Genomic DNA, 26,423 nt, shown 5'->3' with positions numbered 1-26,423 from the left:
CTTCACCTGCCCACCCAGGAGAGCTGCCAGGTGGCCTAGCCCTCTGCTGCCTCAGCTTCACACAGGCACCCACACACACATGGACCAGGCGAGCCTGCCCTGTCCTGCCCCCGCCATATGGCCACTTTGGAACCCACAGAGTGGGTGTTTGGCCCCAAAAGACCTGAGATGGTGTCATGGCACCATTCCACACACAGGAGACGCAGCCTACATGGACCTGAATGTCCTCGCCTGTGCGCACTGGCAGGTGGGGGCAGCACTGGAGGGCAGTGGGACCACAGCAGGGTGTGGCTGGGGTGGAGTCTTTCTTTGCGGAGGGTAGGCAAGACTGAGTCGGCCTTGCAGGAGTCGTCTCCTGCCAGCACCATGCCCTGGGTGGGGAACAGGGGAGCCCTGGGCCTGGGAGGGCTGCCTTGGCTGCTAGGAACTGGGCTCAAGCTGTACCCCACAGCTCCTTCACCTCTCTGCTCAGCTCCCACCAGAGGGCCAGGAGAGAGCAGCCCCCAGAGACAGGCCAGGGTAGCCCTGCCCACCAAGCCTGCAGTGGGGGCCAGGCCAGCAGGCGCTGCTCCAGGCCCAGGTGGGCTGGCCTGCGGGGAGGGAACCAGCTCTTTGGTACTGAAGCCGTGAGTGCGGGGAGCCTGGTCTCAGCAGGGCCCATACCCCCTTCACGAACAGGCCTTGGGGTCCCAGGCAGGGCTCCTCCCCAAGTGAGGCCCACAGGCCTGCACCTCCAGGGAGCCACCTCTCTAGGGGAGGAACCACCTCCCTGGGGAGGAACCACCTCCCTGGGGAGGAACCACCTTCCTAGGGGAGGAACCACCCTGCCCAGCGCTGACTTCCACTGGATGCAGGACCAGTGGATGGTCCCTGAGAGCAGTCTGGGGGCAGCTGGACCACTCAGACCCTCAGCCAGCCAGGCCTGCTCACTGCCAGCACACCCCGAAACTCCTCATGGCCTGGAGACACTGAGTCCTTGAGACTGAATATAGAAGATAAGAGTCTCTTTTGCTAAATTTATGTAACTTAGACAAGAGCCTGTAAAGGGTTTATTTTCCTGGGAAGAAACAGAAAATCACCCTGCATTCCGAAGAGCCTGCTGAGCCCTGTGGCTAAGTCTTGCCTCCCTGGAGCAGCTGGGGGTGGGTGTGCTGGGGAAACTGACCGCTTGCTCCCCCAGGCCTACGACAGAGGGGGCGGCGACTCCAAGTCTCTCCTGAGGGATGGGCTCTGACCCTGGCCAAACTGAAGACCCCATCCTGTTCAACTATAGCCACACCTTCCTCTTGAACAAAACAGAAAGTAGGAAACAAGGGTGCCTTTTTAATTGCAATCAAATATGCTGTCTGTGGTCAGTGCCCCCGAGCCCGGCCCAGGAGCTGTAGGTGGTCCGGTGTGCAGCCCAGAGCAGGCATGGGGCCCACTGCACGCTGGGGCTGGGGCCAGGCTGCTGAGCCACGCCACACCCCTCGGGTCCCCGAGCAGCGTCTCCTCTTCGAGGGCCCAGCCTCCAGCGCCCAGGACAGGGGAGGTGGGGCAGAGGGCGAGGGGGCTCCCACCTTCGCACACACATGCAGACGTCCCAGGGTTCGCTTCCATCCCTTCTCTGCTGAGATGGGCAAGGGCGCGGTGCAGCCGTGGCAGCAGGCGTGGGTGGGGCCGCCTACTTCTGAATCTGGAACAGGAAGAGCCGCAGGTTGATGTTCTTGGCGGCCAGCAGCTTGTTGCACTCCACGGAGTCAACGATGGGCAGCGGCACGTAGTCCGTCTCGTTGCTCTCGTTGGTGAACACGAAGTGGTAGATGACGGGGCTGATCTTCACGTCGTCATATGGGCCCTTGAGCAGCAGGAAGGAGCACTCCAGGGGTGCAGTGACCTTGCTCTTGAGCAGGAGCTGGAAGGAGAGGGTGCGCTTGCACGAAAGGTTGGGGTTGCGCTCCGAGTCGTTCACGCGTGCCTTCAGGACCCAGGTCTGGTTCAGCACTGTGAACCGAGGCGTCTCATAGTACAGACGCGTGATGAAGTCGTCTGTGCGGTACGGCCGGAACTGGACCTCTGTGGAGACAGACAGGCCGGGGCCGGCGGTCAGAGGGGGCAGGGCCAGGGTGGCGCCTTCCCGGCCGGCCGAGGAGAAGGGCTCGGCCAGGGAGGAAGGCAACTTACCCGGACACAGCAGCTCTACTTGTCACAAGGCAAATCAAACCCATTAGGGCAAACGAAGGCGCACGCAAGCTTTGGGGGAACAACTACAAACAGAAGTGACACTCGTTAGCGGCAGGGAACCCAGAGGCTTCGGGGGGAGAGTGGCCGGCGTGGCCGGACCCCCACTGGCCCCCCCCCCACCCCCCGGCCCGCAGGGGGAGCGGCCCCACCCAGAGGGGCGGGGGTAAGCAGACACACAGACAGGATGCAGTTCTGTGAAAAAGCGCACTTTATTGGTTCCGATACAGAGCTGCCAGAAAAGCCGGTGGCTGGGCTGGCATGTGGCCCCCGAGCCCACACTGGGTCTCAAGGCTCAGCCCCATTGAGGGCCCAGTCCTGGCTCTGCCGGCTGGCCGAAGGGCCCCTTGATCAGTGGTGACTGCCGCCACACAGTCCTTGCAGCAGAGCCTGTGGCCCCTGGCCGGCAAGTTCCTCTGCAGAGGCGGCCAATCCTCCCTTCCCGGCCACTGCCGCAGTCACGATGCCTCGGTCCACAGGGACTCTCCAGGCTGGGTGGTCTGGGACACGGTGCCCACCACGGCAGCCGAGGCTACGACTAACCAGAGCCACGGCCTTCTGCTGCTGACGCCAGGCCCTTGGCTCCCTGGGCCTCCGCAGGCCCGCATGGAGCCAGGTCCGGCCCAGGCAGCACGGTCTGACTGCTGCCTGACTGCCCTTGACCTGGAGCTGGCCGCCGGGCGTGAGCTCCAGCGAGCACAGGCTTCCTGCCATCCTCTGTCTAGAGCGAGCTCTGGCCTGACTCCTGCTCCCCAGAGTGTCCAAACGCAGTGGTGGTGACCGGGAGAGCCCAGGAGATCCAGCGGGCCTGGGCGCAGTCCAGCCTGCCCATCCCTTGGCGTCCACTCCCAGCTCTGCGGTTTGAGTCGGGCCCCCTCAGCTCACTCTGGAGCCCCAGCCCTGCCCATCTTCTCACTGGCCCCAGGAAGCCCGCGGTCACTGCAGTAACTGCCTTTCGGCAGGACCCGACGTGATGTCTGCTCTTCTTGCCCCTGGCTCCGCAGGGCAGGCCCTCAGCTCCTGGAGCCCCCCAGACACACCCACCTTCCAGTGAGACTCCACCGGTCCCAAGCCGTGCAGTCCCCTGCAGTGAGGACACCACTTTGTCGGGGTCACGGGACCAGGGTGGGGACCCCAGGGAGAGGGGTCTCTGCAGAGCCATGCAGGGGCCCCCAGGGTCCTGACCGGCCCCCTTGCTCGGCCTCCAGCCCTCTTCCCCGAGGCATCCTCCCAGGCACCAGGAGCTCGTTCAGAGCCTGGCCACCGGGTGCATTGGCCCCGGCTCCTGGCTGCTGGCCCCACCCCAGTCCGTGTCGGGTGCAGCAGGCGGCAGGGCGCCTCACCTGTGTAGCCGATCTTTTCGAAGCTGAGCAGACTGAAGATGCTGTTATAGAGCTGCATCTCCTTGCGGTGGCTTTGGTCCATCTCATCCAGGATCTCCATCAGCTCGTTGCCTGTCTTGGTTGGGTGGGCACACGCAGCCTCATGCACCGTCAGCTCGTGGAAAGGGCCGTGCCACGGGCAGCCGATGCGCTTGTACTTGCACTGCGTCACCCTGGGGAGGCGGTGAGCACTGCAGTCACATCCTGCCCATGCAAGGCGGCCGTGCCAGGGGTCCTCCCAAGGGGTGCCTCCACCCAGCCATGCTCACGCAAACTGCTCCCTGAAGGACAAACACCCCATGCGCCAGCCCCAAGAAGGGGTGAGAGCTCAGGAGGGCCTGGGAAGAAGCAGGGCATGTGTGAATTGTGGGTGTTCACACCACCTATACCCACCGGGGTGGGCCCCCCACTTTAGTCCTGAGCCCTGCATGGCTCCGCTCCAGGGAGGCTCAGTGGCCTGGAGAGATCCTAGGGGATCCCTCCGCAATCCTAGGGGATTGCAGAGCCAGTGCCCCCTCATGCCACAATCCCAGAGCCCTTGGGCTGGGCACACTCTACTGGCCCAGGACCACCAAGGACAGGCTCCAAGGAAGAAGTCACCACACGACCACGAGGAACTCTGGAGGGCCAGGGTGACTCCAGAGGCTGCCAGGTGTGGATCTAAACCCTGTCTGTGGGGCCTCCTGCCTGCCCCAGCAGCTTCCCGCTGACCCCACCCTGCCAGGGCCTGGAGGAGAGCGGGCCAGCCGGTCCAGACACTCACCTGTCCTGGCACTCCTCTTTCTGGTGCCTCTCCAGGATGGAGCGGGGGAACTGGCACAGGCAGAAGCCACACTCTGAGGGCAGCTCGCTCACGGCCTTCTCCACGGCCAGGTTGCGGCAGCAGAGGCTCTTACTGATCTCGCAACGACAGTTGGGGCACGTGGCCTGCTCCTCCTTCAGCCGGGCATCTGCTAGTAGGTGGATAAAACAGCCAGCGCACATCAAGTGACCGTTAGTACACTGCGGAGAAGGAAAGGGAGATGAAGCTCATGGACCTGCGGGACCAGGCAGAGGCGCACCCGCCCTGCGGCCGGCCCCTCCCGGGGCTGCAGCTGCAGGGGCCGCGGGCAGGCAGTGGTCTGACAAGCACAGGGCTGGCCTCCGGAGCCCGCACGGCCCCGGGGGAGGACGGGTCTCGAGGTGGCCCTTGCTGCCAGCAGAGCCTAACTCGGGGACGCCTGGAGGACACGTGCTCTCGGTGAGCTTCCCACCCTCGGCAGGTGCACCCTCACCCAGGCCCCACCACACTGGCCTGGGCTGGCACAGGTGGCAAGGCAAGTCCCCCCCGAGGGGCGGGTTCCCGCCAGCGTCTTTCTTGATGGCTGGCAGCACAGCGTGGGCAGATGGGGAGGCCCTTGGCCCGGGCTGGGCTCAGGGGCAGCGCGGGTCTGCAGGCGGTTGCTGTCTTTCGGCCTTGGAGCCGGCCCCTCCCTTTCTGAGCCTGTGGATCCAAGGCCCAAACGCTGCGGTTGTCCGCCTCCCCTCCAGCCTGGAGGCCTGGTGTGTGGACAGCAGGCTGCCGCCTCAGCTCCCTCACTGAAGGAGGGTACTCCACACAACCCCAGAGTACCCACTTCGTGCCACTGACACACACAGGCTGTGGGCTCGGGTCTGCAGGGACTCACAGGGTTGGGGTAGAAGAGGCCCACAAGGGAATCAGAGGTGCAGAAACAGATGAGCCATGTCCTCTGGGGCACACTGGGTGGTCGCTGAGCCTGGGAGGGAGTGTGGTGCCCCCCTCTGGGCACCCACCTCCCCTGCGAGATGCCCAGGGCAGAGGATGAACAGGCGGACGGTGCGCCCACCAGCTCCCCTGGGGCCCAGGACCCTTCTGCAAGTGGGATGCAGTGCAGTTGAGACAACCGGGGCTACTGCCAGGCCAGGCCACAAAAGGTGGGTCCTCAATGAACACCAGCCTCCATCCCACCGGCCCAGGGTCCGGGGACGGAGCTGAGGGTTGCAGGAGGCCGAGTGAGCTCTCAGCACCGCCAGGCCATGCTTGGGGTCTAGTGGGTAAGGGGACTACGTGCTGAGGGCTGACTGGGGGCCAGAGACAAAGGCCTCAGACACAGAACTCAGGCCCACACAAGTGCCCTAGATCAGCTGCACTCAAATCTCAATTTCTAAGTCAGGTGAAAGTGTGCGAGATGAGGGGGGAGCCTGGCAGGGTCTGCTCTGGCAGAGGGGCTGTCAGAGGGTGGGGGTAAGACTGGTGCCAAGAACAGTCAGGGCAGAAAAGCTATCTGTCCCGTCCATGCCCCGAGTTGTGGAGAAGCCAGAGAGATCTGAGTGGACGGTGGGGGACTGGGCACCACAGGCTGCTGCTGCCCACCCAGGTCAGGTGTGTTCTCCAAGTCCCCGTGCGGGTGGGCCTGAGGGCCTGGCTGCACCAAGCCACATCCACAGAGAGGGTCGCTGTGGCCTCCAGAGGCAGAGAGGTGAGCAGGACCTGCTAACCTGACCACTGACTCACGGGAGGAAGCGCCAGGCAAGGCAGCACCACACCTGCCCAGCACCCCAGGGAGGGAGCCGGGCCAGACGCTGGGACCCCAGGGCCTGGGACCCCACACTACTTTGTGTGGCCAACGTTAGTTCTAGATGCCCTCAGGCAGGGCCCAAGGGTCTGGGTGGAGAGCAGCAGCTGCTGCTGGGCCTGGCCCAGCTGCCTTTTCTGGTCCCTGGTGGCCCAGCCGACGTGTGGGCCTGAGAGCAAGAGATGTGGGATGGGGTCTGGGGGCCTCGGGAGGGACATAAGGCTGCCGGGCATGTGACTGCTCGCTCCTGGCCCTGCCCCGAGAGCCCACTGTTCAGGAGCAGACGGGGTGACCTGCAGGCCTCCCCTCGGAACCCAGGGGTTGCAGGCACAACCCTGTTCCAGGCCAGCTCCCGTTCAGCCCCCCGGAGCCTCCAGACCTAACACAGGCACCAGCCCTCTCCTGACCTCTGGGGAGACATGGTGACGGCCCCTCCAGCCCTAAGAGCTCAGTTCTCAGATGGAACACAGTGAAGCAGTGCTGCTGGCTGGGCTGAGGGACAAGCAAATATCCACAGCTAGTTGCTTATCGGCCACCCAAGGGACACTCTCTGGGCAGACAACAGGTGACCCACCTGTGGGCCTGTCTGCAGTCACCACACTCGAGCTGTCCCCACATCCAGGACCTCCTGGACCCCCAAGCAAGACCCGACTCTGCACACAGGCCTGGCCAAGGGAGCAGGCCTCTTGCCCAGCCAGAAGTTGGGCTTCAAAGGTCTCAGCCCAGCACTGGCTGTGTGCCAAGACTCTGATGGACAGCACCAGACAGGGCAGGCCAGAGTGACCCACACAACTGCCAGGGCCAAGCCCCTGAGAGCCTGGGCCCGCCATGGAGCAGCTCCTGCCGCACCCAGCCTGGGCTGCTTGCCCACTACCTGCCAGGAAGACCTGAGAGACAGGAAGGATTGGGGAGGGGGCTCCAGGCTGACCAGACCCCACAGGCCACTGGCAGGATGACCACAGACCGGTCATCTCCCTTTCTGGGCCTCAATTTTCTCAAGCACATAAGGCAAAGGGACTTCCCTGGAGATCCAGTGGTTTGATCCCTGGTCGGGGAACTAGATCCCACAAGCTTATGTCACGCCACCCCCACCCCCCCCCCCCAAAAAAAAGAAAAAAACTGCAATGAGAACAAGCTGGTCTTGCTATGTGCAGCAGAGGTATGACAGGACCACACGAGGGCACAGAACTAACTGCCACCACCAGCAGGCCTCTGCACACCCCTGCCCAGGAGCGTCAGGAAAGGCTCCAGGCACAAGCCTGCCTCAACAAAGGCCTTCCCTCCCACTGGGTTCTCTAGCCACGTCCCTCTGCAACAGCCCTGATGGGGGCATTCACACCTGCCCCCGAGGTCATCACCTGGCCAGTGCACCCAGGCAGTGCAGGTCAGGCCTCTTCTTGAACCACTTTTCCCTAGGGGAGCTGGAGGCCGTGTCTGCACTCCTGAGGAAAAGCCCCGCACCTTGGGACAAAAGCAGGTCTTGCAAAGTGCTCTCAGTACTTGATCAAGTCCTTGATCAGTAGGCCTTATAGCCTGGAGTGCATGGTCCCCTCAAACCCTGGGGTGCCCCCTAAACACCACCGCTTACCAGTAAAGGCAGGCTCAGAACCCAGACTCACGGGACCAGCCTGCCCTCCAAGCACAGTGGAGGCACCAACTATCTAAGTGCCACTCAGCCCGGCTGGAGCTGCACCCCCTTACCCCCCGTCACCTGGGCCAGTAGGGCCTCATGGCACCTCACACCCCTGCACCCTCTGTCCAATGTCTCCTTGACCTCTTTCATCAAGACGCAGAAGGCGTCTCAGGGCAAGCCAGGACTCCAACCTTCCCCCAGGTTTCAGAGCTGAAGCGCTGGGCCAGCAGCCCCTGACCCCCCACCCCAAGGCTTGGGGACCTGGGCAGGGACCAGGAGTGCTGCCCGGACCAAACGTTAACTCAAGTGACAGCCAGCTCAAGCAAACACAACTTCTCATGGCCACAGACTGGCTCTTCCCCTGGTGTGGATGGCTAAGCAGACAGGTTCTCAAAGCGGGAGCTGGCAGTTTCGGCACTAGGGAAGAGGACCCCCGGGCACGCAGGTGGGCAGCCCCACGGGAGACCCCTGAGCATCACCACGAAGAGAATCTGCAGCACCGGGCAGGTCAACAGGTGCTGAGGCGGGGCACTCACAGGATCCCCAAGGCAGGTGCCCATGCTGGCCAGGACCTGGGCAGAGATGGAGCCACCCCTGCCTCAGGCCTTTCACCCACACGACTGCCCACCAGGTAGCCGAAGCCCTGGGCTGACCTGAGGCCTGATGGGGACAGAAGGCACAGCAGCACGGCCCCAACCCTCCCCCAGGGCCGACGGTGCCACTAGCTGGGCAGGTGGGGTGGGAAAGGCATCCCGCAGTAGGGAGAGGATGGCCTCAGCCCGGGGTGCTGCCTCAGCAGGGCCTGCGAGAGTGGGAGGGGAAAGGACTGGAGAGGGGCCCCAGGCTGAAGGGGCACCAGAGGAAAGGGCTGGAGGGGGCTCAGGTCGGAGGCAGTAGACCAGGCACCAGGCCAGCTGGCGCCACAGCCCGTGATAGAGGCCCCAACTCCTCCACCCTCACGGGGGCACAGGCGCTCTCCTGGCTGAGAACCGAGTTGGGGTGGCAGAGCCTCTTGGGCCCGTCCTCCAAAGGCTCAGGGCCTTTGCTGACATCAGTGGGGTCAGGGACAGGTCTGCCTTGCGTCAAGGGCTGGGGGAGAGCCCGGACAGGGGTTGGGGTCAGCTGAGGGGTTAGCACCCCAGGCCCACCTGCTGAAGCTGTGTTTCCCCCGAAGATGGCAGAGGAGCCGGGTCACAGCGCCTGGGGCCCCAGAGCTGCCCACCGCGCCCAGCGCAGAGCTCCTATCCTCTGTCCCCCCAGCTGCCTACCCCCACCTGGCTGCCCGCTGCTGTGCCTATCCGAGAGCCTGGAAAGCTGCTGCACACCTTGTCAGGCCAGGCACCGAGGATGCATCTAACACCCACATAAGAATGGCAAAGCCAGCACCTGCTGTATCTGCTGCAATCCCGACCTGACTCAACCTAACAAAGGCCATGTTGAAAATCAGTTGCATGAGCGCCCTGGTCTGACTCCAGAGCAGAAGTCCCAACCCAGGTGGTGTGGCGGACTGGGTGTGGGCAAGGGTTTCCAAGCAGGGACAGGTGACCAAGCCCACGCATGTCACCATGTCTGCTCTCAGCACTACCTAGGCTTCTCCAGAGACATGGAGGTAGGAGCTGGTGGCCAGAGAGCGAGCTCTCGAGTTGTCTGCCCAGCCACATCCAGAGGCCTATGGAGACACCCAGTCACCCCAGCACCAGGCACTGCACGAGGGCTCAGCACGGTCACTGGCTCTTCTTCTTACCCCCAGAACTGGGCACCAACTGCAACAGCCCTCAGATGCATGGCACGGCTGGCGCCGGCCCCAAGCCATGTATCCTGGCGGGGTCAGGCTAAATGTTGCCTGTAGCAACAGAGAGCAAAATATACCACAACACCAGAGGCGAGCACACCAGACAGCCCATCAGAGTAACCCACCAAGATGGCCAGCAGAAGTGGAGAGGCTGAGCCCAGGCCAGGAAGACACGACAAGCAGTGGGCCCCAACCAGGGACATGCAGAGAGCTCTGCGTCCACTCATTTCAAGGCAGTATATGCAGGACCCATGCCATCCTTGCCCAGATCCTCCCAGGAGAAAATGGCGCAGGACTCTAGGTCCATTTCAACCTCTCCCCCATCAATGACCTCATCCAGGGTGGCAGTGAAGGTGACCTGGAATACTACTCGCAGCAAAGAACAACCAAGAAGCCTTCCCTCGGGGCCCCACTCACCCCAGGCTCCAGTGTGGGCACGGCTGGGCATCCACACCAGGGGTCCCCATCCCACAGCAAGTCTTCGAGGAGCCAAAGTGAGTTCTGACCTGTTGCAGGGCTCTGACTAACTTTCCAGAGTCAATGGCTCTCCCACTGACTACATGCTCTAAAGCTTTCTCAAGCCTGAGATGAGATGAAATTCACTCCCTGCCAAGGCCTGGTGTCACTGGGGAAGGATGGAGGTGGGGCAGACAGCCTGCGCCGGCACCATCCGTGGCTCTCCTTGCTCAGCAGGCCCATTCCTGGGGAAGCACTGAGCAGAGCCCACGAGGTCATGGGCAAGGCCAAAGCCCACGTGGCCGCAGCGCCTTCACCCTTCATCAGAGCTGCTCAGCTGCCTGCCTCCAGCCAGGCCAGGCCAGACCTCAGCTCTCGGCACAGTGTGAGCCGGTTTGAACCAGCCAGGCTCAGAGGCCCGGTCACCAGCAGCTCTGGCCAGAGGCAGAAATGCAGCTCTCCCTGCTGAGTGGACCAATAGCTGGCACTGCATGGTCTGTTCTCATGCCAGGTCCAGCTCCAGCCCACTCACATGAGGAGAGACAAGGCACCCCCAAATTCCTCTGGGACTCCACACCATTGACTTGGTTTCCCAGTGTCTCACTTAAGGCCCAGGGAAAAGTCCTTGAAGAATCAAAAGGTCATGGGCAACCAAAAAGGGTAAGAGGAAGGACAGGTCCTCAGGTGCATCCCAAAGCCTGAGGGGGTTATGAGAAGCACTACCCCCATTTGAACTGAGCCAGGAGGCCTGTGGTACCCGTGAACTAGGACCTCTGGCCAGGAGCTTCCCAAAACCCAGGAAGGTGAGTTGAAAATCAGTGTCCTCTCCCAAGGAACTCAATCCACTTCCCCACTTCTCTCCATCATTCAGGCACACTGGGGTCGTCCCAAGTAGCCTCCTGCCAGAGCAGGAAGGAGCCGGAGATCCAGAGGCTGGGAAATGACAATCCACACTAGCCCTGCACTATTTAGCACAAAAACGACCTTCTCACCACAGCCCCCAGTTTGAGCGCAAGCAGGGGGACAAGGCCTCATCAGTCATGTCCAGCTCCTGTAAATGCAAACAAAGGTAACAAGAGTTCCTCAAAGCAGTTAGGGGAGGGAAATCAGAGATGGGGGATGGTGTGGAAAGACAGCAGAGAGAGCAGAACACTGCCCAGTGACCCTGGGACCAGAGTGGGACCCTGTTGCTGTGTGGCACATGAACAGGATCCCCCAGGGTCAAGTACCCTCTCTGGTAGGCCTGAGCTGGTTAAGGACTTGGAATCCAGCCACTAGGCTGCCTCTTCATATATAAAGAAAGTCAACAGACCTCCTGGAGCGCCAGTAGCCTAGGAAGCCAGGCCTGGTGTGGGTGACAAGGGACGGGGCAGGAGCCCAGTCTGAGGCAAAGCAGGTCCAGAAGGCCCTGGGCTGGGCTGGGGAAGGGGCCCAGGCTGTGGGGCTTGAGGGAGGCAGTTCATACCAGGAGTGAGGGTAGGGGAGGGGGAAGGCAAGGATGTGAGCCCTTCCCTTCTCAAAGTTTTTCCAGAAATAAATAACAAGGGGAAGGGGATTTTTCCACTGCAAAGGATAAAGGGATACAGGACGAGCATGAGGACAAGTTGGGGGGGGGGGGCGGTGTCTGCAAAGAAAGTGACAAGAACTCCTGAGGAAGAGCCAAGACCAGGGGCTCCTAGAGCCCAGGGAGCTCAGGGCTGCGGGGAGCAGGCCGGGAAGTGGGGAGGAGCCCACATCTGTCGCCAGCTTTCTCTGGGGTCAGTTTGAAGGTGGGCTGGGGAGTGCTGAAGAGAAGAGAACAGGGGAAGCGGGAAAGGGAAGGGGCCTCTAAGTGGGAGACAGGAGGTTCCCATCAGGGTATAAAAGCAGTCACAAAAAGGAGAAAAAAAGGGGGTTCCGAACAGGAAACAAAAAAGTTGCCAGAGAACGAGAAAGGAGCTTCCGAACAGGCGCCAGAGTCCCACTTCTGGGCCCCAGGGCTCCGGCCTGGCCTCCGAGGAGACGCGGTGCCGGGGGGCCGGCCGCGGCGGGGCTGGAGCCGAGCCGGGTCGGGGTCGGGCCGGCGGCCCTACCTGGTACACGGAGGCCTTGGGCAGGTCCAGGCAGACCGTGCAGCACAGAACCGAGTAGAGCCGCTCCTCCAGCTTCCCGCTGCCCGCCGCCGCCGCCGCTGCCGCCGCCTCGGCTGCCTCGGCCGCCCGTAGCCGCTTCTTGGGCGGCGCGTCGGGGTCGCCCGCCGCCTCCTGCAGCTGCCGGGCGCCGGCCAGGCCCGCCTCGTCTGGGAGCCCGGGCCCCGCCGCCTCACCCAGTGCCGCCGCTGCCGCCGGCCCCGCGGCCGCCCCGGGCCCGGCCCCGACCCCGACCCCGGCCCCGGCCCCGGCCCCGACACCGGCCGGCACGGAGCCGGCTGGCCCCGCGGCCGGGCCGCCTCCGCCAGCCTCCTCGGCGCCGGACATCGCGGCCGGCCGGCCCGGAGGGCGGGTGCCGGCGCGCTCCCGCGGCTGGAGGTTAGGGGCGCCGCGCGCTCCCTCTGGCCTCTCGCCGCCGCCGAGAACCCGCAGCCCCGCTCCCTGCGCCGCCGCCTCAGTGGGTCTGGCCCGCGCGTAGCCCCGCAGCCGCCGCGGCCACCGACCCCGGCGCGGTCGCCATCTTTGTTTTCGCTGCGCTCTCCCCCACCTTCCACCGCCGCCTACGCCCCCTCTTTCTCCCAGTCACGTGAGCTGCGTGAGGCCAATGGGAGAGCCTCTCGGGCGAGACAGCGAGTCATCCAGAGCCAATAGGCGCGCGAGGACCCGCCCCTGCAGAAGGTAGGCGGGGTCCCTGGCGACTAGCAGAGGGGTGCTCACCCGGGTGGGGAAGTCCTGGCGTACAGTACCTGGTGAGCAAGGTGCTTCCTGCCACGCCAGGTCCGGACCACACACCTTGGGTGCCGGGGCAAGAAGGGCAACCTTGGACTCCCACGTCTACATGTCTCTGCGCCTTTGTCCCCAGACACCCAGTCTTGAGTGCGCGAGGCTCTAGCCTAGCTCATCGGAGCGAGAAACTGCCAGCTACCTCTCCCTCTCTGCCCAATCCCGTCTCCTAACCCCGGGGTTCGGAGCTGCAGTGCGGTCTACTAAGGAAAGCGAGGGTCTTAGGAAATCAGGACTTGCCTTGTACAGGCCGAAGGGCAAACGAGTAGAGGTTGAGTCAGCCCTGGGAGGGGATGTACATTTCTGTGAGCAGCTGTGGGCCTCGTTTGCCTTCATCCCAGCCGGCGGCCAGTGATGGTCACTGCCTCAGAGGACCACCAGCCAGACCTTGCAAGGATATTCATAACTCCATCGTGTCCCAGGAGAGCAAGGGCTCCTGTATCTTCTCAGTCCAGGGGCCCTCCTGACAACAGTGCCGTCAGGCCAAGTTGAAGGAGACCCCCAGAGTTGGTCCTGCACATTGCCTTCTTTTGCTCGGGAAAACCAGTTGCTGCCCTGGGAGCCTTAGGAAGTTCACTGCAGGACTCCTCAATCTGGCTAAAGAAGAGGCAGAGTCCATATTCCTGCTAAATCCCTCAGGTTTATTGGAGACCTCTCTCTGGATCCACAACCATGGCCTGCCCAAAATCAAGCCTGAGAACGTGCCTGGGACCCGGTCCCCCTCATTTTGGTTTTGGGCAAGCCTTCACATTGAGCCAGAAAGGGAGATAGTCAATCTGCAGAAAGCTGGCTTTAGGAAGGAGAGTCTATCACTAGCGGGAAGGTGGTAGCTGGGCAGCAGCTTTGCCCTGTGGTCTCCAGCCATCACTCCCACTGTAGGCGCTGTGTGTGCAAGGCCCGGTGGTAGGCCCAGCTGCCCCCTGCCAAGGCCCAGCGACAGATGTCCTCCTTCGGCAGCAGCAGCAGCAGTCTGTCCTCCTCCAGCCGGCTCAGAAGACCTGCAGCACCCAGCATCACACCCCCCCACATTCCATAAGAGTTGGTTGTGAAAACGGCCACAATGAGGATGGTCACTGCGACCACCAGCACCACTGCCTGACCAGCCACAGAGCGGCCCTCAGCACCAAGGTGGTCACCAGCCACTGCCAGCACCATGCCTCCTCCCAGAAGCAGGTTGGCAGAGGAGCAGTCCCCATTCACCCAGTGGAAATCGAATGCCAAAAGGGGCAGGCCAATGACAGTGGCCACCCAGGCTCCAGCAAGACAGTCTTCATCCGTGCCCAGCCCTGAAGCCAGCATGATGGCGGCGGCCAGGGCCTGGAGCAAGAAACCAGCAGCGGCCCCTCGATTTGCCTGTCAACAAAGGGAAGGGAAATGTGGGGAAAAAGGGTCAGGACCTCCCTTTAAGCAGGGGAGGGTGTGGGGGGTATCAGGGAAGCCCGGCCCACACACTAACTTCCCACCACCCTCTAGGAATTTGGGAGTAGGCTACGCCCCTGCCCCACCCCAATGTACTCACCTGGGCAGTGCTCAGGGCTGCGTGTAGAGACACTGCTCCCAGCGCCAGGTGGGACAGGGCGGAGCTCCACTCGCCCCCTGGCCTGGGGGTCATGACACCTCAGGCGGTAGTGAGTTTAAGGGGACAGGAAAGGGATCCTCAACTTGAGAAGAATGTAGAAGCCGGCGACAGGGAGCCCTAAGGGTGTCTCTTCGGTACTCCCAGGTTCCAGAGTCCCATTTCTAAATATTGTTATAGGCTCATCCGAAACTCGCGGGAGCCCTGACGCCACAACCTTGGGGAAGAAGGGCCTAAATAGGCCGGGAAGGGAAAATGCGGTGAGGAGCCGGGGCTGGGTGGGGTGCAGGGCCCTGCGCTCGGGGAGGCGCCGTCCTCGGAACCCGGTCGGGAAAGAGCAATAGCCCAGCACTCAGGCCGCTGAGCTGCGCGACCACGACGCAGCGGCGAGCTGGAGGCCCAGACCAGCCCACCGCGCCGCCCTCGGACTGCTGCTCCGCCTCTCGCGCGCGGCCTGCGGCTTCCGAGCGCCGACCAACGAGACGCTCGGCGGGTAGAGCGGCTGGGGGGGAGGGGCGGGGCCAGGAAGTCTGGCCCCGGGAAGAGATGGGGCCAGATGGACGTGAGAGATGGGCGGGGCTGGGAGGAGGCGGGTCTCGGCTTGGGATGGGTCGCGCAAGTCCATGGTTTGCGGGGAGGGAAGGGGCTCGAGGAAGGAGCGGTGAAAGGAAGGCTGGTGAGGTGGGGTTGAAGGAAGGGGCGGTGAGAGGAGGGACTTTTAGGGGCGGGGCTGAGGAGGGGCCGGGGCGGGGCCTGGACAGGGCCGAGGACGGGCCTTGAGGGGAGGGGCCGAGCAGGAGGTTCGCGGATAGGGAGGTTGGACGCCTGCGGGTAGCATCCTCTGAGGGTTGGCTCCGCGTGCGGTCCTCCGCGGAGGACTGGTAGGGATACTGGAAGAGGGTGCGGGGCTGCGCCGAGGGGGCGGCCGCCGGAGCATGCGCACGGGCTCTGCGGCGGGCGAGCGCGGTGTCGGCGCGGGGACGCGGGGCGGCGTGAAGCCGGGCCCTTTGCCGCCCCGCGCTCCCATGTACGCCTTTTACTCGCTGCTCATCTACATCTTCTACAGCCTCTTCCGCAGGGATGGCGGGGCCGCGGCGGCCGCCGACGCTGAAAACCCGGCCCAGGTGAGCGGGGGAGCGCTCAGCTCCGCCGGCTACCCCTTTCCCGAGAACGGTTCGCAGGTCCCAGGGCGCTGACGCGGGAGAGGGTCCGTGCCGAAGATCCCGTCTCTGGTGTTGGAGGCTGAGAGCCCGGAGCCAGCGACCGGGCTCAGTTCCCGGAGTCAGGGACCCCACGGGCTGCCTGGCCTCTCCTCAGGGCCTCTTCCCCACTGCCTCCTTAGAGCGCCCGCTGTAAGCCCGGGAGTCGCCGCCGCGCCTACCAGCCAACCGCTGAGCTGTGGACCGAGCTGACCGGCCTGGTCGGTAGGTACTGTTGGTGCATCGGGAACGCTGCTGAGAGATGCAGGGAGGGACCTGGCAGGCGCCGGCTGGTAGCCTGGCGTCCAACACAAGACCCAGCGCGCCTCCCCATCCCGCTCCCTGGCCTCGCAGGCTCTTCGGAGGCCGAGGATGGGTCGGGAGGGGGAGCCGAGCGCTGTCCGGCGGAGGTCTCCCTGGAAGAGGCTCTCGTGCGTCTCGCCGAGTTCCTCTCAGTCCAGCTGGGGGCGGAAGAGAGCTTTGGGACTCCTCCCGACCTGAGCAAGGTGAGCAGTTGAAACTCTTCCAGCAACTTGTTCTGTCTCCCCAGGTCCTCTGATCACCATCCATCCCTGTTTTCCCTCCACCCGGCCCCCATTCTTCTCCACTTTGATGCCTGTTTCTTTCCCAGCCCGGTGATGTTCCCCCACTGTTGACGGTGACTGGTCAACTCTTGGCTCTCCTGGCATGGATTCGAAGTCCCAGGGGCAGGCAGGCCCTGTCCCAGGGGACGCAGCCTGTCTCAGGGGTGCAACACCCTCCTCCTGCTGGTGCGTAAGGAGTAGTGAGCTGAAGAGGGAGTCTGACCAGGGGTTGACGCCCCCCAGAACCCAAGCAGCCAGATGTGAGCTGCCCCCTTTCAGGCCACAGAGCTCTTCTGTTCTAATTGGGTCCACCCCACCCCAGGATCCCCATTGCAAGAAGAAAGCCCTTCCCTTTCACAAAGGGGCGAGGCCCAGGGACAGCAGCCTCCTCAGCTGGAGGAGGACCCGAGAGCTTGGCAGCGGCTGGAACAGCTTATCCTTGGACAGGTGAGGAGTCCAGAGCAGCTGGGACCTGGGCATCTGGGAAGGGCCTGGGAGTCTGGGAGGGGACTGGAAGGAGGTGTTCCACCTTGTGCCCCTCCCTCCTTTCCAGTTGGAAGAGCTGAAGCAGCAGCTGGAACATCAGGAGGAGGAGCTGGGCCAGCTGCGCCTGGGAGTGGTGAGGCTGCTGGATGGGGGCTGGACGAAGGACCCAAGAGGGTACCAGCCTCCAGGTAAGTCTTGAGGGCTTCCTTCTCTCCCAGGGAGCAACAGACTCAGAGAAAAGGGTTCAGCATCTGACTCTGGAGAACAAAGCCCTGAAACAGAGCTTGAGCCTTACTCGGGACCTCCTGCTGCACTGGGGCCCTGCCCCCAACACCAGGGCCCCCCAGGTATCCTGCTTCTTAGCTGAGACCATCCTTGCAGCCTGGGGCTCCCCCACAACTGCTCTCCAGCAGCACTGCCCGTGCTTTCTCAGGACTCACGCTCTGACCCTTCAGACCTGGGCCCAGACTGTGGGCAGCAAGTGCATGGCAGCCCTGTTCAGGAGACGGACGCTGGGACCTTCCTGGTGCTCCTGGGGCTGAGCCTCTGCACTTCTCATGCAGGAGGCCTGTTTCCATCCCTGGGCAGGGAATTAGATCCCACATGCCTCAACTAAGAGTTTGAATGCTGAAACTGAAGATCTCACACAGCCTAAAAAATGTTTTTTTAAAAGGGGCGGTGGGGGCACTTGAGAATCCCCTCATTTCACTCCAAGGCTCCTCCCAGTGGCTGACTCCAGGGGAGCAAAAGGATGTGGGGAAAGTACCCTTGCATGGAATTGGGAGGCATGGATGTGTGACCAGCTTTACAACCCTCTCATCCGTAAAATGGGGCAGCTGGAGTGTACCCCCCAGTTGCCTCCTGCCTCCACAGTTTGACTGGTTCCTACTCCCCTTGCAGGAGGAGGCAGAAGCCCTGCTGGAGCTCCGGGGGCGGCTTCAAGAAGCCCAGGACACCACGGAAGCTCTCCGAGTCCAGGTGGGCACTGGGCCCAGGGGCTGGGAAGTCTGGGGCGCTGGGAAGGGGGTGCCTGAGGCAGAGCCTGGTAAGTGCCTGTTTCCTCAGTGACAGGGGTGGGGTTGGGTGGGGGCAGCTAGGGGTGCAGGAGGTGCAGCTGCAGGGCCTTCAGGGGGCCCTCCGGCAGCTCCAGCAGGAGACTGAGCAGAACTGCAGGAGGGAGCTGCAGCAGATGCGAGGGCAGCTGGCAGGTAAGCTCTGGGGCTGTGGAGCGCATGGCGAGGCGTGGCATCTGGCCTCCCCTCACTATGGCCTCCCCCGCAGGACTTCGTGCTCGCATGGCCAGCTTGCGTCAGGGCTGTGGGGACCTCCGGGGACTCGTCAGCACCTTTACCCAGAGCTGCCAGGGTTCTCTGAGCGAAGCCCAGGGACAGGTCAGGACCGCTTGCTCCCTCCCTCGCACTTGCTCTCTGGCAGCCTTTTCACTGGCCTTCCCTTGGGGAGCCCCTGTCCCCGCCTCCTTTCCACTCCCAGGGTGTTGTCTGCTCTGACGGAGACCAGGGGCTCTGGAGCCAGAGTGACTGTGTCCTGTGCAGGCTGGGGTGACAGTGGGTCTCTCACACGGTTGCCAGGAGCCACCATTCTCCTCAGGTCCCTGAGCTTCATCCCAGGTCACTGAGAGATCATCCCTGCCCACTAGGGCCTGAAGCCACAGAAAGCAGTAGATCACCACAGCTGGGCTGCATAGTAGATCCTGCCCTCAGCACCGCATACCCCAGCTGTTTCCACTGCCTCCCCTCCCTGTGCCGGCCCCTCCCTCACATCTCTGTTCCCCCAGGTTTCCTGGGCTCTGGGGGCACTGTCAGCTGACGGGGCTGGGACTCAGCTCGCAGAGGTGCGGCAGGGGCCTCTGCCTGGATGCCCGGGGCGGCTGCTGGAGCTCAAGGGTACAGCAGGTTTGGGGAGCAAAGGGCTGGCGTGGCAGAGGTTGGGGACGTGGAGGCTCTTCACACTTCAAGACCTAGGAGGCAGCCCCTGGACCTGATCTCCACCCCAGGAAACATCCGTGTGCTGTGTCGGCTGAGGCCAGGGACACCCTCCAGCCTGGTGAGCTTAGAGCCTGGCCCGGGTGGCACTGTTACCACCTGCTATCGAGGGCACCAGCGTCGCTTCCGCCTAGACTGGGTCTTCCCTCCGCACGCCAGCCAGGAGGAGGTGATGCTCCACCCTTGGATCTGTGTCGACTGTCTCTCAGATACCCTGGAGTCCTCAGGAGGCTCCTGTCTGTCCGCCCTCCTGGGAGAGAGGGTGGCTGGACTCCAGCAAGGAAGGGAGAGGAGCCGGGGGGCCTGGGAGCAGGGCTGGCATCCTAGCTGGGCACCTGCTTTCCTCCCAGGGTTTTTCCTTTGCATCTGGCCACCAAGCTCTTGCAGGCCGGGGAAGACAAATTATGGCTTAAAGGAAGATTAACATTTTCAAAAGTAACTTTGTGCCAGGAGAGTGTGCGTGAGGTGACAGTCCCGCAGGGCTGCAGGGCACAGCTGGGGCCCTGCTGTGCCCGAGGACCTCCGTCCCCCAGGCTTCTCTGGCTGTCCACTCCCCTGGCCCACCATTCAGACTGACCCACTCTGACGGGGTACCCCTCCTTGCTTTGTGGTTAGGGGAGTGGGGAGCACAGGTGAGCTTCCAGCACCTGAGCTCTCCCAATGCCCTGCTCAGATCCTGCCCTCCTCCCCTTTGCTGCCAGACCCAGGGAGCTGGAAACCAGAGGCTTAAGTCCCAGCGCCCACCACACCCTCTCCAATGCACACGCACTGTGCAGCTGGAGCTTCCTTAGCTCAGGAACAAGGCTGAGAGCTGGGACGGTGAGGTGAGAGGCAGAGCTGTCAGAGATCAGACTGTGGTGGCCTCACAGGGACAGGCTGGTGAGAGTGCCTGGCAGGTGGCCAGGGCTCCCTCTTTCACTTTCTGGGGCCCCACAGCTGTTTGCCACCTACCTCCATTTACCCCCACACCACCCCTGCCCTGTCTTCAGCCTCCATGCCAGCTACAGCCCTGGACAGGGGCCCCTTTGTGCACTGTCTTCCGGGTGGACAGGGCCCTCCGGTTCTGGAGGAAAGAGTTAAAGGCATCTGGTGCTGAGCCCCCTCTCTGCAGGAGCACCCCTAGTGCTCCTTTCTAGCCATGGAGTCTGAGCCATCTCACTGGCTGTTCTGGGTTCTGCTCTAGTGTCTGGCAATCAACATTTCAGACAGCACTGCCTCCCCACTCAGTTACCAGATGTCTCTGGGCATGGTAGCTGACCGTGTTATTGCTCAGGAGGCTGCTGCTGGTGTCCAGCTGCCAGCAGGATGCCAAGTCCCAGCTCCATGTCCCCTTTACCTGCTTCTGTGCACCCGCCCAGGGACGGCTTCAGGATCCTGGCTGCTGCCACCCCCCAGCCATGGGCCCTCTGGGTTCATCCTTCACGTGCCACGTGCTGCAGTAGCCCTCTTTCCACATTCTCACTTAATCCTCACAACAGGTGTCGCTACAGTCCCCACCTTGCAGAGGAAAAGATGAGTGATTTGCCTCCAATTCCATCTAGGGTTTGAACCTGGCCATCGAGCCCAGGGCCTGGACCCTTGACTGCCAAACCCCCAAGTCTCCCAAGCAGTCAGTCATCAGGACTCTATTACTCTGTTTCTGCTATTTGTCATGTTCCTTCCCTCTTTGGCTGGCAAATTCTTGGAAATGCCACTTTGTCCAGGGAGCCTCCTCTGTCTGTTGGGAGATCCTCACTTTCCCTACGTTCCCCTAAAGCTAGTCTCCTCCCAGGGGAATCAAGTTATGGTCAAGTTATCTTGCCTCAGGCTTAGGGCCCTTCCAAACCCCTTGCACCCCTAGGTCTTCAGGGAGCTGGAGTCTGCTGTGCTGTCCTGCCTCGGGGGCTACAGTGTCTGCATTTTCACCTACGGTCAGACAGGGACGGGGAAGACCTACAGCATGGAGGTGGGAAAGGACGCAGTTGGGGAGCTCCGGAGCCAGGGGCTGGGATGTGAGCTTGCTGAGGCACCCCATGCCATCCCCAGGGCCCGCCCGAGGACCCCGGCATCGCTCCTAGGGCGCTGCAGTCACTGTTCCGGGAGATGGGCACAGGCGGGCAGCACCGTGTGACCCTCAGCATGGTGGAGATCTACAACGAGGCTGTCAGGTCAGGGGCACCTGGTGCCTCCTGCCTTGCCCCCAGCCCCAACCTCTTCTGTCTCTGCCCCCCAGAACCCCCAACGGAGCCCTACCCTTTTTCACCAGGGACCTCCTTGCCCCAGGGCCTCCCCAGCGCCTGGCAGTGAGGCAGGGCCCAGCAGGCCAGGGGGGAATCCAGGTGGCCGGCCTCACCCACTGGGACGTGCCCAACCTGGAGTCTCTGCACCAGGTGAGGCTGCTCAGTGGGGCTCCGCAGCCCTCCAAGCCCCTGCACTGTAGCCGCACTGGGGGCGCGGGCCCCGCTGCAGGCCAGCCCTTGTCCACCCGTCCTGCAGATGCTGAGCCTGGGGAGGAGCAACCGGGCCACCGCCGCCACCGCCATGAACCAGCGCAGCTCTCGCTCGCATGCCCTGGTCACGCTGACACTGCGCACAGCGTCCCCATCGCGCGGTCCCGGCACCGCAGGTACTTCGGCGCCTGAGCCCTGTGGGGGCCTCACTGCACCCACGCCGGGCTTCCGTCCACGCCGGGCTCGCTCGCCCCTGCAGGCACGCTGCACCTCGTCGACCTGGCGGGGTCCGAGCGCGCCTGGAAGGCGGGGGCGGCCGGCTCGTCTCAGGAAGACCGGGACGGCGCCCAGCGTCTACGGGAGGCTCGGACTATCAACCGCTCGCTCCTGGCGCTGGGAGGCGTGATGGCCGCGCTGCGGGCCCGCCGGCCCCACGTGCCCTTCCGCGACTCGCAGCTGACGCGCCTGCTGCAGCCGGCGCTGGGCCCGGGCGCCACGGCGGTGCTGCTGCTGCAGGTGGGCGGGACGGCCTGCGGGGAGGGTAGGGATTTGCATGCCAGGCACCGCCCACCAGGGCACGCCCACCAGCGCTGCTACCTGCAGATCTCCACGCGGCCCGAGGATCTCGGCGAGACGGTGTGCTCGCTCAAGTTCGCCGAGCGTGTGGGCCGAGTGGAGCTGGGGCCGGCCAGGCCCCGCAGGGCCCCCCGCTCCGGGACGCCCTCCTCCCTGAGCACCGACACACCACTCTCCGGGACCCCCTGCACCCCTACGCCGTCGCCCGGCAGCCCTCCAAGCCCCGGCCTAGACAGCGGCTCCAGCTCGGCCCTGGCACCACCGGAGGACCTGCCTTCCTAGTCCTGCCCAAGGAGCCTGGGTCACATCTCTGCGGGCAGAGGCAGCAAAATCCCTATTCCCTCATGACTTCCTTGACCTCTGGGGGCCGCTACCCCCTAGACGGCTGGAGCCCACCCTCCTCTCCCACCCTGGAGGAGTGCTCTGCCTGGGGTAATTATCACATCTCCCCCCCCACCCGCCTCCCTTATCACCATCTGCTGTTATCATAGCGCACAGCAGGGGATCCCAGGGCCACAGAGGCCGACCGCGGCCAAGTGGTCACCAGAGTCACTATCTCATCAGACTTGCGTTGAAATGTTGTCTATTCCTTTACTGTTACCTCCCCACCACCATCACCAAAGCCAAGGAGGGTCTCCATTCTCGATCCCCTTCCCCCCAAAGGTGCTTCCTCTTTCCCAGGCAACAGCTGAGGGAGGACAGGGCTTTAGGCTGGAGCCCCATTAGGTCTTCCCTCCCCCAGCCCGAGCCAGGGAGGGGAGGTGACAGCTGGTGATGGATGGATAGATGGATGGAGAGCTGGAGAAGGTGGGACCAGGAAGGGTAATGGAAGGGCTACTCTAGGCAGAGCCCTGCTCCATCCAGCCTTGCCTCTAGGGGTAGGAGAGACAGGACTAACCACCAGGGCCTGGTGATGCCCTGCTGGGCCATAGCTCTTCTGGGGCAGCCAATAAACATGTGGACTCGCAGTGTGGCTGGTGCCTCTGTCTCAGGCTGCCAGAGTCACACAGACCTTGGTTTCTCCTCAACAAGCCTAGGGGTGGCAGAGGAAAGCAGCCCCTACCCTGGGAGCATCACAGGCCGTACCAGGAGAGCAGCCAGCCTGGGCTGGGGGTAGCCAGGTCTCGGGGGTGGCTAACCCACACGTCATAGATGCTTTTGTTGGGTGGCACCCCCTGGAAGAGAGCATCTAAATCCCAGAGCAGCCTTGTGGGGCCATGGGTTTCCGGAGCTACCCCCCAATAGCCTGTGCTAGTGGAGGGAGGGCACCGGGGGCAGGAGGTGGGTGGCAGTGGGGCCAAAGGCATCACCACGTTGGGAGTGTAAATGGGCAAGTAGGAGGTGGGCAGCTGTCCCCACAGCGAGGCCCTGTGACCTCCACCAGAGAGAACCCCGGGGTCTGGGGTGCCCTGCATTAAGTGGAGAGGCCAGGCCCTGGGCTCAGGGGACAGGACGGAGGGCTTTCTGTTTTCCCCCTGAGAAGTCTTCCCCTCTGCCCTGATGGGCCTTGGGAGGGGGCAGACGGGCCACAGAGGCTTCTCAGAGGGCAGGAGTGCAGCAGGCACCTCTCCCTCCCCTGAGCGCTCTGAGCCTGACCGTCTGGGGCTGCTCCGCGGTGTCCCCTCCCCGGAGTCCCCTAGCAGAGACTTGATGCTGAAGCCCTCGCAGGGCGGCAACTGGGGACTGGGCGGCTGGTAGGGCCGGCCGTGCAGCACGTAGGGGCCGAGATCCTTGGCGAAGGCTCCCCTCGCGCCCCTGCTCTGCCAGCGCCGGCACAGGGCCGTGTTCTGCAACCGCAGCGCCTCGGCCGGGATCAGGCTCACGTCGACCGCCCAGAAGTTGCCCTTGGCCTGAGGCTTCGCGGGATCCTTGGGCACCTGGTGGGGGAGGGGAGCAGGCTTGGGTGGGGCCGCACGACCCCGGATATCAGGATTTCCGCCGGCGTCCCGGTCCCAGGCTCTGAGCCTCGCCCTGCCCTACCTTGCGGAAGCACCGGTTGGAGGAGAGGTTGTGGCGGATGGAGTCTTTCCAGCCTTCGTAATCGTCCCTGAAGAAGGGGAACGCGGCCTGGACCTGACGGATGATCTGAAACCATCGGGTGGGCGGTGGGCGCCGTAAGCCAGGGCGCGCGGGCGGGGGCAACGCTGCCCCTCCCCTCGCCACTGTGTGGCCTGCCTCGCCAGGAAGGGGTCTGCCCGAGCACTTTAGCTCTCTCCCTGGGTGCTCAGGCCGGGACTGGCCCCCCTGGTATGGCTGGGACGGCCAGGTCGGGGTGGAGGCCGGAGCCTGGGCCTCAGGCCATTGGAGGACGAGTAGGGGCACAGGTCCCATCACCGAGTGCGAGGGAGAGCGGGCGGGGGTCCTCTCACCTGGGCCAGCTTCAGCCTGCGGGAGGGTGCAGCCTGGATCACAAGGGCGATCATGGCCAAGTAGGTGTAGGGGGGCTTGTCATGCCGCAGGTATCTCTTCTTCCTCCTCTTGGGGGGCTGGGAGGGCGAATCCCCCTCAGGGAGCCCCAGGCCGGGGTTGCTGCAGGGCCCCATGCAGGGGAAGCAGGAAACGTGGGCAGGGACCCAGCCGGGCAGTGGGCGCTGGGCACGGGGTAGTGTGGTAGTGTGGGGAGGCAGAGCTGGGACCTGAGGCCAGGCGGGGGCTGGCGGGCCAAGCCCTTTATCATTCGGATGGAAGGGGGAGGGGAGGGGAGGCAGAAATACGCGATGGGGGAGGGGAGCGTGCTGAGGGCAGCCACAATTAGCAGGTTTCGGTTAATCTGGAAGGGAGGGTAAGGGCAGGGAAGATTCCAGTGGGGGCTGCGGCCGGCCACCCAGGCCCCATTCCTCACCCCTGGGCTGCCTTGCGCACCCCCCTAGAGCTGGAAAGAAAAGTCTGTGGAAGGGGCTATGACACACACTTACTTTATCCCACCCAGATCTCAGGCTCCCATTCAACAGAGTAGTGATTGGTCCAAGATGAGCTGCCAAGAAGGGGTGGGTCCTGCCCAGAGTTCAAGGCCAAGCAGCTAGCAGGACTTGGATGGTGGTCTGGGAGGGCTTCCTGGAGGAAACCTCATAAATAAGAGACAGATACAGTTGACTCAAGGGATTTTCCAACAGGGCGGGCTTCCCAGGTCCTGGAGGCCACTTTCCCTCCCTTCTTGGTGCTGGTCCACAGTGGGTCCTCACTGTGCACTCTGCACCTCAGTGGCCCTGGGACAGCTGGACCTCCCTGGCCTGAGAACTTCCTGGAAGCTCGTTTGTCTTTCTGCCCCTCTTCTGGGCCTGTGGGTCCAGATCCTTTGGAAGTTTTTCAGAGGAGGAGATCACTTGGTCCCCTGGGGCATTCAGGCAGTGCCCCTGGGTGGGTGTGGGTGGAGGGGCAGGCCTTCTAGCCATAGGGGTTTACTGGATACATCTTGGGGCCACGCCGTGAGAATACATCCCTGTGGATCATGGTCCCTACCCAGGGGAGTCTGGGAGCACCACTTGGCATCACCCTGGGCAGGAGTGAGGACAGCTGTTATGTGTGGGTACACAGGGCTTTCCAGTGCCCTGTAGCTTACTCTAGAAGGAGGGTGATGCTCCCCAGGCTGGTGGGGTCTGGCCTGAGTGGAGAAGGGGCACTCTGGGAAGAGTGGAGTCTGAGCCCCATGAAGCCTGTGGTGCCAGCACCCCCTGCTCAGGCCTGGCTAGAGCCTCTTAAGTGCTTTAGCAGGCACAGGGGCTGGCCCAAAGGTGCGGCCCTGGAAAAGTGTGTTTGGCAGCGACCCTGAACCATGGTTCTCCTGGTCCCAGATCCTTTTGTCCACTCAACTCCTCCCTGGCCTGATCTGTGGCTCTGCCTCTCAAGTGCTCTGTACCCTGCTCTGTATGCTACCCCAAAGCCTGGGTTCCCCCCCCCCAGGGGGGAGGACTGGGCAAGTTTGCACAAGGCATTTATCAGGCCCAGGACACCAGCAGTGGTAGGGTGTTGCTATTAGAACCCCCAGACCCGAGGGAAGCCGTGGAAGCACAGGGACACACTTTATATCACTTTACTCAAGATTTTTCTCAGGCAGCAGCAGCACTCCCCCTGCCCAGTCCGCCCCCAATTATACCCTTGCTAAGTCACTTCAGTCGTGTCCAACTCTGTGCGACCCCATAAACGGCAGCCCACCAGGCTCCCCCGTCTCTGGGATTCTCCAGGCAAGAACACTGGAGTGGGTTGCCATTTCCTTCTCCAATGCATGAAAGTGAAAAGTGAAAGGAAAGTTGCTCAGTCATGTACGACTCAGCGACCCCATGGACTGCAGCCTACCAGGCTCCTTTGTTCATAGGATTTTCCAGGCAAGAGTACTGGAGTGGGGTGTCATTGCCTTCTCCGCCAAGTAGCTTAGGTGGCAGCTAATTTAGTGTAAACCCTTAGAGGGCTGAAAATCTGGAGCATACAGTGGGTGTGCAGCTCTCACTGAGGTGCTGAGAGAAGGGATGGGTGATGGGTGATCTGGAGGAGGAAGCCTGGGGCTGAGATGATGTTGGTGGGATGCTACACTGCTACCTCCATTATCAGATTCTTCATATTTCCTCTGGCTTCCTCTGGACTCCCATGTCACCTCTTCAAGTC

At 63.0% G+C, this 26,423-nt stretch overlaps 3 protein-coding genes across 13 annotated transcripts; 1 reads left to right on the top strand and 2 right to left on the bottom strand.

The window, feature by feature from the left end:
- Positions 1–1,016: 1,016 nt before the first annotated feature.
- Positions 1,017–16,200, bottom strand: ZFTRAF1 (zinc finger TRAF-type containing 1). 8 transcript variants are annotated; one of them, XM_070292506.1, is made up of 5 exons: positions 12,692–12,746; positions 4,366–4,604; positions 3,564–3,775; positions 2,164–2,246; positions 1,304–2,055 (listed from the first exon to the last, which is right to left on the bottom strand). In XM_070292506.1, exons 2-4 carry the CDS (start codon positions 4,584–4,586, stop codon positions 2,179–2,181), a joined length of 501 nt encoding a protein of 166 aa, XP_070148607.1. In that variant the 5' UTR covers positions 4,587–4,604; positions 12,692–12,746; the 3' UTR covers positions 1,304–2,055; positions 2,164–2,178. The 8 variants fall into 8 exon arrangements, with proteins under 8 accessions (XP_069455877.1, XP_069455874.1, XP_069455875.1 ...); XM_069599772.1 differs by having other exon boundaries at positions 12,132–12,724; XM_069599776.1 differs by lacking the exons at positions 2,164–2,246; positions 12,692–12,746 and adding an exon at positions 14,491–14,668 and having other exon boundaries at positions 1,017–2,055.
- KIFC2 (kinesin family member C2) lies at positions 15,460–22,792 on the top strand. 4 transcript variants are annotated; one of them, XM_069599591.1, is made up of 18 exons: positions 15,461–15,671; positions 15,890–15,971; positions 16,101–16,252; positions 16,378–16,516; positions 16,653–16,777; positions 16,884–16,949; positions 17,035–17,163; positions 17,717–17,794; positions 17,910–18,024; positions 18,098–18,207; positions 18,612–18,720; positions 18,831–18,988; positions 20,660–20,764; positions 20,845–20,966; positions 21,065–21,188; positions 21,295–21,424; positions 21,508–21,764; positions 21,852–22,792. In XM_069599591.1, the coding sequence occupies exons 1-18, from the start codon at positions 15,483–15,485 to the stop codon at positions 22,104–22,106; spliced, it is 2,445 nt and encodes an 814-aa protein (XP_069455692.1). In that variant the 5' UTR covers positions 15,461–15,482; the 3' UTR covers positions 22,107–22,792. The 4 variants fall into 4 exon arrangements, with proteins under 4 accessions (XP_069455690.1, XP_069455692.1, XP_069455691.1 ...); XM_069599592.1 differs by having other exon boundaries at positions 15,462–15,671; positions 17,970–18,024; XM_069599589.1 differs by having other exon boundaries at positions 15,460–15,671; positions 21,065–21,424.
- Positions 22,396–24,411, bottom strand: FOXH1 (forkhead box H1). Its single transcript, XM_069599768.1, has 3 exons — positions 24,194–24,411; positions 23,805–23,909; positions 22,396–23,701 (listed from the first exon to the last, which is right to left on the bottom strand). Exons 1-3 carry the CDS (start codon positions 24,365–24,367, stop codon positions 22,898–22,900), a joined length of 1,083 nt encoding a protein of 360 aa, XP_069455869.1. The 5' UTR covers positions 24,368–24,411; the 3' UTR covers positions 22,396–22,897.
- Positions 24,412–26,423: the final 2,012 nt, after the last annotated feature.

This window comes from Ovis canadensis, chromosome 9, assembly GCF_042477335.2.
Source record: "Ovis canadensis isolate MfBH-ARS-UI-01 breed Bighorn chromosome 9, ARS-UI_OviCan_v2, whole genome shotgun sequence".
Classification (NCBI taxonomy): domain Eukaryota; kingdom Metazoa; phylum Chordata; class Mammalia; order Artiodactyla; family Bovidae; genus Ovis; species Ovis canadensis.
This window is presented reverse-complemented; position numbering and strand designations above follow the sequence as displayed.